The 15,280-nt window shown below is 38.6% G+C and overlaps 2 protein-coding genes across 3 annotated transcripts in view; one reads left to right on the forward strand and one right to left on the reverse strand.

The window, feature by feature from the left end:
• Positions 1-460: 460 nt before the first annotated feature.
• The window catches only part of CDC20B (cell division cycle 20B), a gene marked incomplete at both ends in the record, with an annotated part of 33,234 nt that continues 18,414 nt past the window's right edge, over positions 461-15,280 (forward strand). The window contains 3 exons of the mRNA XM_080804962.1: positions 461-523; positions 789-851; positions 14,744-14,972. Coding sequence (XP_080661088.1) covers positions 461-523; positions 789-851; positions 14,744-14,972 — 355 coding nt within the window. The remainder of the gene's footprint in view (positions 524-788; positions 852-14,743; positions 14,973-15,280) is intronic.
• GPX8 (glutathione peroxidase 8 (putative)) lies at positions 7,142-11,831 on the reverse strand (the record flags this gene model as incomplete). 2 transcript variants are annotated; one of them, XM_080804963.1, is made up of 3 exons in its annotated part: positions 7,142-7,779; positions 10,822-11,083; positions 11,613-11,831. In XM_080804963.1, the coding sequence occupies 3 exons, from the start codon at positions 11,814-11,816 to the stop codon at positions 7,616-7,618; spliced, it is 630 nt and encodes a 209-aa protein (XP_080661089.1). The 2 variants fall into 2 exon arrangements, with proteins under 2 accessions (XP_080661089.1, XP_080661090.1); XM_080804964.1 differs by lacking the exon at positions 10,822-11,083 and having other exon boundaries at positions 7,711-7,779; positions 11,613-11,816.

Here is a 15,280-nt window from a genome sequence, read left to right on the forward strand (position 1 = left end):
GTGTGACGGCCCTGGGCGCCTGGCCCAGATCAGGCCCGCCACCGCTCGCGGCAAAGCTTGGCGCTTCTGTGCGCGCGTCTGCGGACAAAGAGCAGGCGGCGGCGCGGGGCGGCCAGCCGGGAGGTGGTGGCGGGCTACGCAGCGCGCTGGGGGAATCCCTTCCGCATTTTTACGTCACCGCAGCGCTGGCCAATGAGAAGCGGAACAGGGGGATTCCCGCTTCGGCTGCCGCCCAGCCGGCTTTTTAAACGGTACTCTGGGGAATGCCGTCTAGGAGCAGTGGGAGGAATGGGGGAAATGAACATTAAGGGTGAAAAATGATGGTCCCTGGGGGAGGAGGGGGTGGTGAGACTCTAGATGTTTGACGATTAGGCGTCAAGACCGACTTAGACCTGGGGGGAAAACCAGAGCCGATCGGGCGGGGGAGGCCAAACTCTAGGTAGGGGGAAGTTCTGCGGAGATGGAGTGGAAACTGGAGCGCACCGCCCCGCGGAGGGTCCGGACAGAAGAAGAGATGCTGTGGGTGAGTGATGTCCTTTTGTTTCCCAGGGGCTTCTCGTCGAAGGCACTGTTTATAATACCTATTTAGGACCAAGATACAGCATAAAACTCTAAACCCTGATCCTGCATTTTGCCATCCGTAATTTAGTTGTATACCGGAGGTGCTTGCTTGCTAAGGGAAAAAGTAAATGCAGCCGGACAAGCTGAGGATGTATAAACATCCCACGCCTAGCATTATGATTTTTAAAAATAATTTTTCTCTCTATATGTTGTCTATATTTTCGAAGGAGAATGTCATGCGGGTGTTCGCCAAAGACCTGAAGCAGAAGAGAAATCCATGTTCTTCCAAGGTGAGTATCTAGGGCTTGCTCTAGTTCTCTTAATTCTGATCTTGAACAAAATAATTTTTCCTAAAGAAGATATTTGTTGGAAGTATGGCGTGGTCTGAAGATATGGTATTTAAAAAATCAATCTCCGAAGATATCACTAACTACAGAGTCTAATTATACACTCCCCTACCCCCTATTTCTGTAAGAAGTTGAAGATCCCTGACAGTGGTAATCATTTGTATACCGCTGGTGCTTTCTAGTTTTTGCCTCAACAGGAAAGCATGGATGTGTCAGGTATGCAGTGCATTGCTAGCTGGCTGTTAATTTTAACAGTTGCTAGTTGCACTTGCCATTGTTGCAGTTAAGCTTGCCTCCCAAAAAAGGGGAAATGGTGCCATCTTATGGATAGCCAGAGAAGTGGCCTAATTGATGGTCTGTCCTTCCCTTAGCAATTTAAAGTTGATCCAATGTACTTTTTCTCCTTGAAAGTCTGAAGCCAAAGGCCTGTAGCTTCTCTTGTAATCAGCGTAAAAATAAAACAAATCTGTATGAGTTTTTCTTCTTTTTCCCATATAAACAGCCCTCATATGCTTTATTTATTTTTTAAGACGATTTTTTTTTATTTATTTGACAGACAGAGATCACAAGTAGGCAGAGAGGCAGACAGAGAGAGAGAGGGGGAAACAGGCTCCCTGCTGAGCAGAGCCCGATGTGGGGCTCGGTCCCAGGGCCCTGGGATCATGACCTGAGCCAAAGGCAGAGGCTTTAACCCACTGAGCCACCCAGGCGCCCCCCTCATATGCTTTAAATCTCTCACTATCGCCATTCACCTTGCCTTCTCTCTACCCAAAATTGTTCTTATTCCTTTAAACTTTCCTCATAGATTCTAGTTTCAAACCCATCAACATTTTTACAGATTTTTCTTATAATTTAAAATTTTCAATATTTCAGTGGTGTCACAATAAATCAAACACAAAATGGCCCTTTCAGAATACAATGACTAATGTTATTTATAGTGGGAGACGATGAATGACAGTTATAAGTCCTTACATTCCCCAAATACTTTAATATTGGTTTTTTCCCCTCCAAAACAGCTGCAGTTTTGTTTTTTGCCCAGCTTACGTATTGCCAGGACTCCTACTAAATATTTTGCTGCCTAATACAGACAACTGGTCTTTTGATCAGTAATTAGAAATAATTGGAAAAGCTACAGTTAAGTATAACTTGGTTATTTAACATGTACCATAGTTTGATATCCAAGCATTTACTTTAGAATAGCTAAATGCAAGTATTCTGAGAGTTTTCCTTTTTAAGTTTTTATGATTTAAAAATAATGTTTTTATATTTTATAACTGTTTTGGAGGAACAAGTTTTGTTTATAAATTTTCTTTTACGGGACTCTTAAGATTACCACTGTGCCAGTGTTTCACGTTGCAAATGTAGCTTCAGTGATGTCATGGGCCATGACAAGCAGGAGTGACCTGAGTCAGGTAGGCAGTGTGTTGTTAGCTGGCTGCTTTGGGTCAGTTTGGCAGCCACAACTACCCTGCCACTTGCTTCTGGATAAATTCTTCTCGTTAACAAGCTGTACTAGTTACCTGTGTGTGATGGGTTGGCAGTGTATTGTTAGCTGGTTGAATATATGAATGGCATCAGCTAACATGCAACTGCTCTCTTATTGCATATACAATGGACATCAGCATATAATTAATTCTGTAATTAGTGTATGTGTATGCATGTATGTGTATACTTTTTGCTATGAACTGGGACACTAGTTACCATAATACTCATAATTGCTATTCCGTTACTCAATAATAATACAATAGAAAGCTTTATAAATAATGAAGAAACCAATACAATTAATTCTTTAAAAATTTCTCAGGTAATATTTTTGGAGGTCTAGGTACACAGTATGAAAGTACTTGTGATGTGGTGTATATATTTTTAATATAAGATTTAGAATACAATGACAATTTGAAATGGAAAGCCTAAAATGTTTCCCCAAGTTTTCAACTAAGTCTTTAGTATTCTCTCTAGATTATCGGTTTCTTTTTTTTTCTTTTTAAAGATTTTGTTTATTTATTTGACAGCGATCACAAGTAGGCAAAGAGGCAGGCAGAGAGAGAGAGGAGGAAGCAGGCTCCCTGCCGAGCAGAGAGCCTGATGCGGGGCTGATCCCAGGACCCTGGGATCATGACCTAAGCCGAAGGCAGAGGCTTTAACCCACTGAGCCACCCAGGCGCTCCAATAATCAGTTTCTTAATACGACATCAGAGCAGGTCTCTAAAACCATGTGTATGTACCAGCTGAATGGAGAATTGGGATAACTTTCAAGATGAGTCAGTCAACTCCAACATTTTCACTTGAAATACCAAGAAAATTGGAAGTTTTGGGGGTGGGGATGGAGTTGAATGGTTTGGAGGATTTTCTTCACACTTGATCTTAGCCAAAAGGCCGAGAAGCGATGGGAGGATTTTCTTCAATTATTCACTTCATCTTCTGTGAAGTCACAGACTCAGAAATATTTGGAGTAGAACATGAAATTTAGCTTGTGAAGTGGGAAGAATTGACTGTATAATATGCTTTTAAATATTTTCTGATTCCTTTGGGGGCCCATGCAACTGGCTCATGCAACAATGTCAAGTACGTGCTGGGTCCCAGACATACAGTGACATACGTGTCCTCATGTGGACATTTGCAGCAAGTTCATGGAACTGACTTTGGTGGTCTGGTCAATTAGTTATATTCTAAGTGAGATGTAAGAAATATATTAGAGTCTACTCTACTGGATCATAAATTACAATTATAATTACAATTTTAATTCTTATTTTACGTTTAAACATGTAAACCATGGGAGATAGATGCCTATAATTGGATTCTTTATGCATTTTGCTACTTTTACATCTCACTCTCTTTTCGTTGTTGCCCATTATCATTTTATTTTCAGCATTTTTTAAGGATCCTTTCCACATAAATATTATGTTCATTTTCTTTTTTCTTAAAAGGTTAAATTTCAGTGTGTTCTTTTTTATGGAAAGTCTCTGACCCGTTGATAAAAATAAAACCTACTAAATTAAGAAGGCTTGGCCTTTGTGTTTTAATTTTTTTTAACTAAAGAACAAGACATAAAATGCCAACATTCATACTCAATAAACAATACATATTTAAAGCTGTTCTTCCATTCCATATTATTGAGATGATGAGAAAGGAGGGAGAGAATGGAACACAATAAAGAGAAATTAAGGAGATCAGTGGGTAAGGAGGAGAATGACTAAGTAAATTCAAAAGAAGGAGTAAGAGGGAAAGAGAGGGATCCATACTTGGGACATCAAAGCTACTCTTCATTCCCCCCAAGTGTTAGCAGTTCAGCAAAGGGAAGGAAGAGAAGAGTGGGGAACAAACAGTATGGGATGTTAGTTTCTAGGCATGACAGTTATTAGAATTTTATTATTCTGTGGGAAAGATGAAATCCAGGTAAGGAATAAACATGGACATAGTGTCCACATATTGTCTCCTCCTAAATATACCATTTTTCTTTCAAAGAAACACCACAAAGGACATAATATTTTGTACAGGGATCACTCAAGACTTTTTTACCTTGTTCAAGGTAGTCTTCTGAAACAGTAAATGTGTTGAAACACACAAAAAACAGGTTTTTTTTTCTTCTGAGGCCTTGTCTACATTTTTTTTTTACTGTAGTATATTCCTACTTGAGGTTACCTATAGACAATCCAGTGAAGTCATTAGATTTTACTGTCATTAGATAGCGTATTGTTAAAAGCTTTTCATATTTCAGTAACTGTACTTCCACATATTCATATAGCCTCCATAAATAGTATATAATAAAAATAAATAATATGTAATAAGTTTTTGCTCTAGATATATCTCTTAGGAGATCCTTAGGATAACAAGTCTGATTTTTAAGAATTTTGGTGTCCTAGAGCCCACTGATAGTGGGTTGTGAGAAGTGATTGTTAAATTTTCAGAAATTTGGCATGCTAGTTATTAAGCCACTGGTAGATGGAAGTTGGCCACGTGGGAGCATTTAAACCATGGAAATTGGCAAGTGCTGCAAATTGGGACCCCTCTTCCAGAGATGTGATTGTTATCAGCCACTGGATATATGCTATCTATCCCATAATTACTAGGAAATGTATATAACTACCTCTATACATACTATGGATATACTCTAATTACTAAGCATTTTAAAAAATGAAGTATGACTTTCAGGATATAACTCAGGCAAATTCATATTTATTCCAGTCTCCAACACTATGGCTATATGTGCCATGAGATGAAGACTGGGAGTTAGAATGAAGTACTCCTTCCCACCTTCCCAATAAGCCAAACTTCAAGCCTATGAATTATCTTAATTAAATGCATTTGATTTTGTCCCTTTGTCATAATGGCAACTGAACACCCTTTGATGGGATGCCAGCTGTTTTCTGTTATACTCCTCAATTTAGACAGTAGTCTGTGTCTCAGGCTTTTTGATGCCGAGACAGGGAAGATCTGCTCAGTTCACGAAAGCTACATTTTTTCCCTCTGTATGTGTGTATCTGGTGGAATTCACATAAGACATTGGAGTTATGGGTAGCAGGACATCAGCAAATAGCTCCACACTCTCTTTTAGCACAGATAGCCCCATCATTACAGAACCTTCAATGGACACCCACTTGACACACTTTCAAATCCCCACCTGCCTTCCCTGCATACCCAAAGGACAAGGGGAGAGAATCAAGCACTGACTATAGTAGATACCGTAGGTTGAATAAAGCAACGAGGATTGGAGATCTGTAACTGAAAACCCACTTTATATGGCTTTGGAGAACAAGTGACTTTGGGCAGGATGGACATCCCAACTGCATTCACCAGGACAGCTCTGGTTGGTCCCCAGGGCAGCTCTATTAGCGTTGGACAGTGGGGAGTCTACACAGCCTGCGTAGGGCTAGCATATACACTTCTGCTCATACCCTAATGTGAGCACACAAAACACCGAAGCAGCCCTGTGGCATTTGTCCCAGGACAAGAGTGCTCTGGGAGCAACACTTGGAGAGTTTGCCCTGAACAAAATTTTGCTAAGAGGCCCAGAATTCAAACTGCTTCTACACTCTTGGGGGCAAAATCACAAAGGACAGATAGGCTTGTTTGAGGGCTTCTATTCCTTCAAAAACAATTCAGATCAGTACTGATTCCATTCCTGATCACTGAAGACACCTTGTTAAGCATGGTCATTGACTGGTGGAGCTGGAAGGAGCTCTTTGTTCAGTCTGACCTCAACTTATGGCTGAGCAAATCTAAAAGTAGTCTAGTGACTTGCCCAAAGTCATATGGCTGGTGAAGGGTACAAGCAGGTTTGCTGACATACTAACCTGCAGTTCTTGAGTCTATCCTTGTAAATCTTCTTGACCTCTAATAGAAACTGTACCCCCAACTGTGGGTGTTTGGACATATACTTTGAAGCAGAAGGTGATCCAAGAAATAAATTTTTGGTTTCTCCAAGAACTTTAAACACTTGTACAGAACTATATACTGAGGTGGCATTACTGACTTCACCATAAAAAAATCCTCTTCACTTTCATTAATCAGGTCAGAATTTGGGAGCCATGGCTATTGAGATTGGGTCTTCCTTCTTAGCCAAATTTTACATGATTGCCTTTCCCTTTTTTCCTTTTGCCCTAGTCTTCCTATTGAATTCATGAAATGAATATCTATCTAGATATGAAATGAATATCTAGACTTCACCAACTTGGCAGGTTGCTTTGTTAGTCAATAATTATAAGACTGACAGAACATAAAAGTTATGACTTTGGGAGATGAAGCATTCTGTGGCTCTATCAAAGGGTTTGGGGACTGCTGATGTTTAAGGCTGTTGTGACTGCAAACCTCCTCTGTTTACATTCAGACCTTTGATGATTCAGAGTTGAGTCTTACTGTCTCAGCTGTCAGAATGATGTGGCATGGAATTCTTTCCAAATGGCTATCTAGTCTGCATATTTGAGCAACCAAAATTAATATACCAAGAATTGAGCTAAATCATCAAATACTGTCTTTTTCTTACACTTAGGATTTTCATTCAGAAACAAAGCCTGCAATTCAACTATTAATATTCTATTTATAAAATTTGAGTTGTTTCTGGAAAATAACCTAGAAATAACTGAAAGTGATAAAGGCTTTTTCAAGTGTTAGGATAGTGTCAATCATCAGTGACTATTTGGGCAGATATAATAAAACATACTATGAACCTGTACTTAAAAAAAAAATCAAACAAGTAAAGAAACAAAATCCTGTACATGAAACAGAAGTATGTAGGGATTTGAATCTATTTCACATTTTTCAATGTTTATTTTGTATTTTATTACATAAAAATAGCCATTTACATTTAGTTACTCCCAAAATTTCAGTCACATACAGTGTCTTGAATTCCAACAGTGGTCTAGTGTGTTGGCATTTCCATCAAGTACAGTCCTGGCAAATGTCAAGGTGAACAACAGGATATTGACGCACATTGGTGACTCTGTATTCTGAATTATTTAGTGTGGTCAGATGAAATATTTAATATGTTGCATTTTGATTTTCTAGCTACTCTTTTTTTTTGCTTTAGGTAATATCTCTGACCTGGGGACAATCCTTACCACTCACCGGCAAGGTATCCTAAAAATAAAACACCCCATCCTTCAGGGCCACATATTATTGTCAGAGTCTTTAAGATGAAACCCACCCACCCCCACCCTCCTGACATGTCTATATTCCAATTACTGTGTCTGAATGACTCACTGCCATGTTCATAGGTCCTCTTTCTTTCTTATGATCATTTGTCTAATCAGAGCTGCTATCTCAGGCCTGATGACTTCAATGGGTTCCTCTGGCCTCCAGGACTTCACAACTTGGCCCTCAGGGTTGACCAGATACTTCCAAAAATTCCACCTCGGTTCCTTCTTTGAAGAATCTAAAATACCAGAATATATGTTCATGAGCATGATTTTATTCTTTTGTTAAGATTGTCATTTCTATTAATATCTATGTAAGTGACAATGTTAGAATCAAGTTCTAGGAATGTCAAAAATAAAACAAAAAGCAAAACCCAAACAAAGCAAAACTCAAGCTTTGAGTAACCATATTTCTGTATATTTGGTGACTTCACTGATGATTCTACTGATCTGGAATTGTGAAACAAAGTGGTTTATTTTGCATCAGATCTAAACAAAAAAAAATTTTACTTTGTCACTCAAAATTTTCAGTTTCCTAACATTTTTAGAGATAAAATGATGTTCCAATGGTCCTTGGTAATGGCATGTATGAAATTATTTTCATATTAAATGTTATCTATGGTTTTAATGTCATTACATGTAATGTAGACAAAAATGGAAAGGAATTCTTTATCACATTATTTTTTAAGTGTTTAATTCCAGTTAACATATAGTGTTAAATCATATTGAGAAATTATGCTGTCCTTTTGATACATCTCAATTTTTGTAAGAAATGTAGATGTTTTTTCCACTTACACTATCCAGAATTGATGTGCATTGACTAACATAGAAAAAAATATAAATAACTTGTTTATATGTACCTAGTAATGTGTGCTCATTGCTCTAAATGGATCCTTCCATTTAGTCTTTACAGCAACCCCGTGAGGTGGGTATTATTATTAAGCCCATTTTGCAGATGAGAAAAATGGAGTCCTAGACTCAAGGTCTCATGGCTAGTAAGTGGTAGAACCAGAACTGATACACAGACCTTCCTACTCCTATGGAAAAGCAAGTCGATTTTAGGACAATGATGACAAATTTGTTTTTGTATACGAGGGGATTCAGGTGTATGTGGGTCATCCAGTCAGAGGAAGCCACTGACTATATGGCTTTGGAGCTTAGGAGAGAGATCTCACTCAGGGAAAGGGGATAGAATAAGAAGAGCCCCAGTGGATTGTGGCAGAATCCCGAGGCTCAGCAGAAATAAGGGTTGATGGAAAGGAGGAACCTGAAAAGAAGAGAGAGAAGGGGCCAGAGTGGCAGTCACTGGTACCTGAAAGGTTCAGGAGATCCTGGCAAGAAGCCAGACACAGTGATCTAAGAAGGAAACGGAGACAGGGAAGCAGAGATAACAAGTGTTAACCATTCTTTCAGAAATCGAGATTAAATAGGTAGAAGGAACACACTGCCCAGAGTTTTAAGGTATACAATACTTTGTGCTGGGAGAAAGAACCAACGAGGGAGCATAGGTTAAAAATGAGAAATAAAAAGTAGCTTGATTACTTAAATGCGTTTTACTTTGTGCACTGTGCCAAGCAGTCCAATTTATTTCATTATTAGAGAAAAATATTTCTGATAGAGCAAACATCAGTGACTCAGCATATCATATTACCACATGAAAACCGTCTCAAAATCATTTTGAAAAATTGCCCTTTTCTGTAATGAAAAATGCATCTCTAAAGATAGTAGATGTCAGGGCAGAGCTCTTTCTAGCTGACCTAACATCTTGATGTGAATTAGGAAAAGACACCCTTCCAGGTGGGTACAGCCCTCTCAACACATGCCTTGCTGTGGCCGAGCTTCGGTCCCCATAAGCCTCCATGTCCAGATGCCCTGTCTAGTGACAACTGCACACACGGGCAGAATGGTCCTGTTTGTGACCACGTGACCAATTACAGTCCATTTTTGCTTGTTTTAAAAAGATGTAATTTTCATTTGACTATGATCTCAGAGTCTTTGTCTCTGGAGCTTTATCTAACTTCAGTGAAACCTTAAGTCAGTTACTTTTTTGGATTACATGGGGTAGGTGGAGTTTCAGAAGGTTTTTTAGTGACAAAGGGGGAGAACTCAGGAGCTATGATGCCCACATATCTGACTGCTGTAACTGAAAATGATTACAAGGACATGTGCTCTGGCTTGTCTTTCCTCAGTGTATCCTGGAAATAAAAGGGATGAAGATATCACTCTGATTACTATGCAGGGTGTTAAGCATTGTGCTAATTTTCCCTAGAAATTAAATATAATGTTTTTAAAAGATTCTGATTTCACACTTAAATTTTATAGAGTATCACTAGCTGACTTACTGGACTGGAAGCTTGATTATCTGATGGAGGTCATTGTTTTATGAAAACTCAAATTATCTGTGAAAATAGGACTGCGGATATCATCTGTATAAGTCAGATGAGAGGACATTAGCTGCATATCCCTTAGAGTAGTGTTTGGCAAGGTATAAGCAGCATCTAAATACTTTGCTTCTTGCTAGTAATATACTTAGGAATACAAACAATCTCAGGCAGTAGGTAGTATTAATAGTCTCATTTCACAAATGAGGAAGAAGGCACAGAGGAGTTATCTCATGTACCTGAAGCCACACAGCAAAAGCAACAGAGTAGGGGTTTGAAGCCAGAGAATGGAGCTAAAACCAATGCCCTTAGTCACTGTATCTCACTACCTTTGGCCCAGGAAAGTCTTTAAACAGATTTCTGTAGCTAGTCTAATTTTAGAAATAGCCTAATATACCCACCTCCAAAAAAAAATCCTTATATTCTGTTATAAATTTTAGCAAAAACCTGGTAAACCGAGACATTATTCATTCTTCAAGATAGTATTTCAGACAAGTAAAACAACATAAAATTAACCACAAAGATATGTCTACTAATTATACCCAGCAATATTCATGAGACATAGATAGCTTTAAAATGGGGAGGGACATTTCCCCAAGAGCTATTTTGTGAAGATAGCCATGACCACACTTCAGATAAATTCTTCAGGAAGATGATCATAAGGAATAAAATACATTGGAGTAGACTCATTTTGCCATTCAAGAGGTTGGAACATTGACTTCAGGGAAGCATAACTTCTAGAAAATTACAAAACATAAGATTCTGGCTCTTTGGTATTTTATCAAACTTTCCCACTAAAACATTTCAAATGAAACGGAGAAGTATGGTCCTGGTCTCTTTTGTTTTACAAAGGAAAAGCAATTAAAAACATTAAACTGGTGAGGCAAGATAGATATTTACCAACAAGAAATCTAAATGCAGGGTCTGCTTCAGATCCTAGAATCTTAATCTTGTGGAAGATGGGGAATGTCACTCCGTAGTTACTTCTTGCAAAAGATACTACTTCCTTGCTTGGGCGGGGCTCCGATTCTCCAAACTGATTGCACGGGAAGGCCAAGACGCTGAAGTGGAATGGTCCGAACTCTTTGTGTAGTTCCTGCAGTGCTAAGTAATTTCTGTCTGTGAGTTGGCAGTCACTAGCCACGTTTACAACTAGGGCAACCTCCCGGAAAAAGAAAAAAATCCAACCGGAAAGTGAAGCAAATAAAAGATTAAAAAAAAAGTCTGCAAGTAGTTAAAATCCCAAACCATTTTGAAGCAGATAGTTATTTCATATTTTTAGATATACCCAATTTTATTGAAAATTGTAACCTGGATGCATGAATCAAGACTGAAAGATCACCACCGTTAAAAAAGCATCAGATACAATGGCTTATTTTTAAGTAAAAGATAGTAACATCGATAAGTGGTTTTTAATGTTGCTAGATTATGGAATTAATGTTTTTTAATGCCTCCATAGTCACATTACTAACTATAAGAATTTCCTAAGCAACTTAAAGTATTAATTCAGCATGCCTCTGAAGACAGGACAGAGCTTATCAGTTCAAAGTAGATACACCATGAGAACTTTGATGGCTAAAGTGATACACAAATAACATTACTTTGAAGATTAAAGTATAACTTACGACTGATTTCATTAAACAGAGAACATGAATGAACAATAGAAAAAAAACCCAGAAGATGCAACTTACTTTGCCTTTAAACTTTTCCAGAGAAACCGTTCTTCCTTTTGCATCTTTCACTTCGAAGGTATAAAAGCTGTTGATTTTAGGTTTTAGGAATTTTAGTTGTAGAAGAAATAACATTACTGTGCATAGAACCATAGACAGTAAAACTGCAAATACCTTTGCTTTCGACCCTGAACATCTTAAAGGGTATGCTGTAAGCGGCTCCATTTTGGATGATTCTAGAGGGACGTCTCAGCGGGCTGGAATTCAAGGAGGAGCTGAAACTTGACACCGGCTCTGTTTAACGGAAAACCAAGTAGGACAGACTACTGCTGAGAAACAGAAAGACCCTTCTCACATGGGGAAAGGAGTGAAAGTCCTGCATAAAATAAGGAGTGCTAAAGAATTTTAATGTATTTTTGGTGCCCACTGCAATCTTTGCTAGAAAAATCGGACTTTTTGGATAACTCTTTGATAACTCTTTAACTCTTCTGCCTTGGAAGGCAGAAGCTGTGGATTGAGCACTCCCAGTAGTGGGTTAAATGTAGGGCAGTAGGTAAATACCACCCAGGAATAGTTCAGAGGTGGATTAAATGTGGCCTGTTAATATGATGGATAGTCTGGAGGAATTTAATATTATACGTATTATACATATAACGTATGAACTTGCTACATGACTTCTAGGAATTTACAGTGGAAAGGGCAGAGAAATATGTGAAGGGGCTGCTTATCCTGAACTCATCTAATTTAGGCAATGCCAGGTGAATATAGTAAAAATAAAGCAAACACAATGAAGGCTTTAAATAACACTATCATAAAGCAAATTACAGTCCAGTGTTTTTCAAATTTTTGATCAGGATCCCCACTAAGAAATGCATTTTACAATTTAACTCAGTACGCAGACATATGTAACTGAGCAGTTTCATTAAAAAATACTTCCGCTTTGAATGTTGATACGCCTGTGGCAGTTTTAAAACAGCCTGGTTCCAACCCATGACAGTGATTTAAATCAGGGGCTGCAGCCTGTAGACAGAAAAAAATACTGAACTCTATAATAAATCAGGAACTTAAAAATTAAATCAGACAATTCTATCAAGAAGGCAAAACCAACAAGGAAACCCCCCGAATCCACCTCTCCTTGGGTGCATCATCTAGTTTCTTCTTCTTCTTCTTTTTTTTTTTTCATCTTTGTTTTTCCCATGGCTGTTGCCTCTTACAGGAGGCCTAACTTTACTGTTGACAGTTTCAGGGGTAGGAATGGATGGGAAATTGACCGCTGCCGTCCTTGGGTCACCTTAGCCTCTTCCCTAAGACACACAGGAAGTTTCAAATGAAGGTGCTTCATTCTACGTGGGCCTGACTCTTGGGGTCTTGGTGTGTTTGTTGAAAACACTAGGAAAGGAATGCCTGGGTGGCTCAGTGGGTTAAGCCGCTGCCTTAGGCTCAGGTCATGATCTCAAGGTCCTGGGATTGAGTCCAGCATCGGGCTTCTTGCTCAGGGGAGAGCCTGCTTCTCTGCCTCTGCCTGCCACTTTGCCTGCTTGTGCGTGCTTTCTCTCTGTCTTTCTGACAAATAAATGAAATCTTTTTAAAAAATGCTAGGAAAAAGTGCACGGAATGATCTGAAAAACCATGGGAGTGCCCTTTCCCACCAAAGATCTTTGGGCTTTAGAGGATGTGCTCAGGAGGCTGGCAGCTCTGCCTCTGGGCCCTGAGTCTGTGGTGTGTGCTCTAGGGGGTAGATGAGCCGAATCCACTGACTCATTGTGTGGGCTTAAGCAATTCACTTAACCTCTAAACCTCAGTTTCTTCATTGGTAGAAGGGGAATAAATAACAGACCTGCTTCACAGGTGTTTCTGAAGATTAAATACGAATGTGTGTAGACCTTTAACATATGGGTTCATATTGTGGCAAGCACCCCATAGATTTTGGTTTTACTGATATTTGCTCATTTTTAAAATTTCTTCCTTACATTCTTAGTGATGATGTTGCTGGGTTAGTAGAGATTATACACATATTTGAAGGCTTTTGACACATGTTGCCAAATTATCTTTTCCAAATACTAATTTATGCTCCACCAGCGATGTATGCCAGTGTTTGTTTCTGGAACCTTCACCCTTGGGGCTTGTTATTAAAAAAAAAAAATCATTGCTAACATCTTGTTATTGTTTTAAATTAGCATTTCTTTGATTACTAGTGAGGTTGAATATTTTGGGGGCATGTATATTCTTTTGTGAATTGTCTTTTTAGGTCCTATATCCTATTTTTTTCTATTTGGCTTGCAAATTTGTCTAACTTTCTCTATGAGTCCTTTACACAAAGATATTAATCTAACATGCCTGGCATTTTATTAAGAATATACTTCTGGGTGCCTGGGTGGCTTAGTTGGTTAAGGTTTAACTTAATCCCAGACAAGGAGGGATGCCTGGGTGGCTCAGTAGGTTAGCGGTCTGCCTTGGGCTCAGGTCATGATCCCAGGCTACTGGGATCCAGTCCTGCATTGGGCTCCTTGCTCAGCAGGAAACATGCTTCTCCCTCTGCTTGTGCTCTCGATCTCTCTTCTTGCCAAATAAATAAATATTTTTAAAAATGAATAAAAAAATAAAAATATACTTCCAGTTTGTCATTTGCATTTGAATTTCATGTAGATAACATAGAATGTTTCACCATTATAGGATCTGTAAATACCAAACTCCTGATGTTTCTTGGTGGGAATGAGATGAATGTTGAGCAAATTAGGCCTCAGTTCTCTCATCTGTGAGATGAAAAGTTTGAACTAGAAAATTGCTGTTTATTTCCAGATTTGCAATTTTGTGATTTTATATAAAAATTTTGTTGGTTCAATATATAGGGTTATTTTAACTTCATATTTTATATTGATATGTAATTGTAATAACTGTAAACATAATTATTTCCTAAGCTGCTTTTATATGTCTTGAGACCCTGAAACAGAGCTCTAAGTATACACATGCACACATACATATTTATAAATATAAAATAATGTTCTCTCAGGTCACAAAAATTAAAAATCTAATATATAGTTTGTTTTGTACTAGATGAGTTGTTTATAATTCTCCTTTAAGGAATCCCTACTTTTGCATCATTGAGGCTGATATAAATTACAGCCTTTTTTTTTTTTTTTTTGGTTAAACAGGTGTTTGATGAAGTTAAGCCCACATATTCTAGCTTCAAGCACAACTTTGTGAGGAGGATGTCGGTGGAGGGTCCCATTGCCAGTAGCCCAATTACCACTAGATGGCGGCAAAGCCAAGCCAGGGATCTGGCAGCCTGCTCCTTTGGGGAAGAGCTTTCAACCACTTACCTCCCAGAAGATTCTGGATCCGTGCTAAAGATAACGCCTGAGAAAGAGACTTTGATTCTAGGTGAGGTAATAGAAATTTCAGGGGCTATTTTAAAAATGTTAATGAAATAGATATTCCTGAGAGAATCTTTGTCTCGTAGAACTATCTAGTATCGCATTCATCAAGTGCTTGCCTTTTCTTCCTTTGAATAAGAAATTTTCAAGTTGGTGGGGGAGAGGAGGGGGAAATGAAACAAAACCAAAAGACAGTATGCAGTGTTTTAGATGCATTTCTGAGATTTGTACTGGTATATGATTTCTTTTGTAAAGATTATAATTATGTATATAAGATTTTTCAGTGGTCCCTTGGACCCTCTGAAGAACTAGTGA

This window comes from Martes martes (assembly GCF_963455335.1).
Source record: "Martes martes genome assembly, chromosome: 5".
Classification (NCBI taxonomy): domain Eukaryota; kingdom Metazoa; phylum Chordata; class Mammalia; order Carnivora; family Mustelidae; genus Martes; species Martes martes.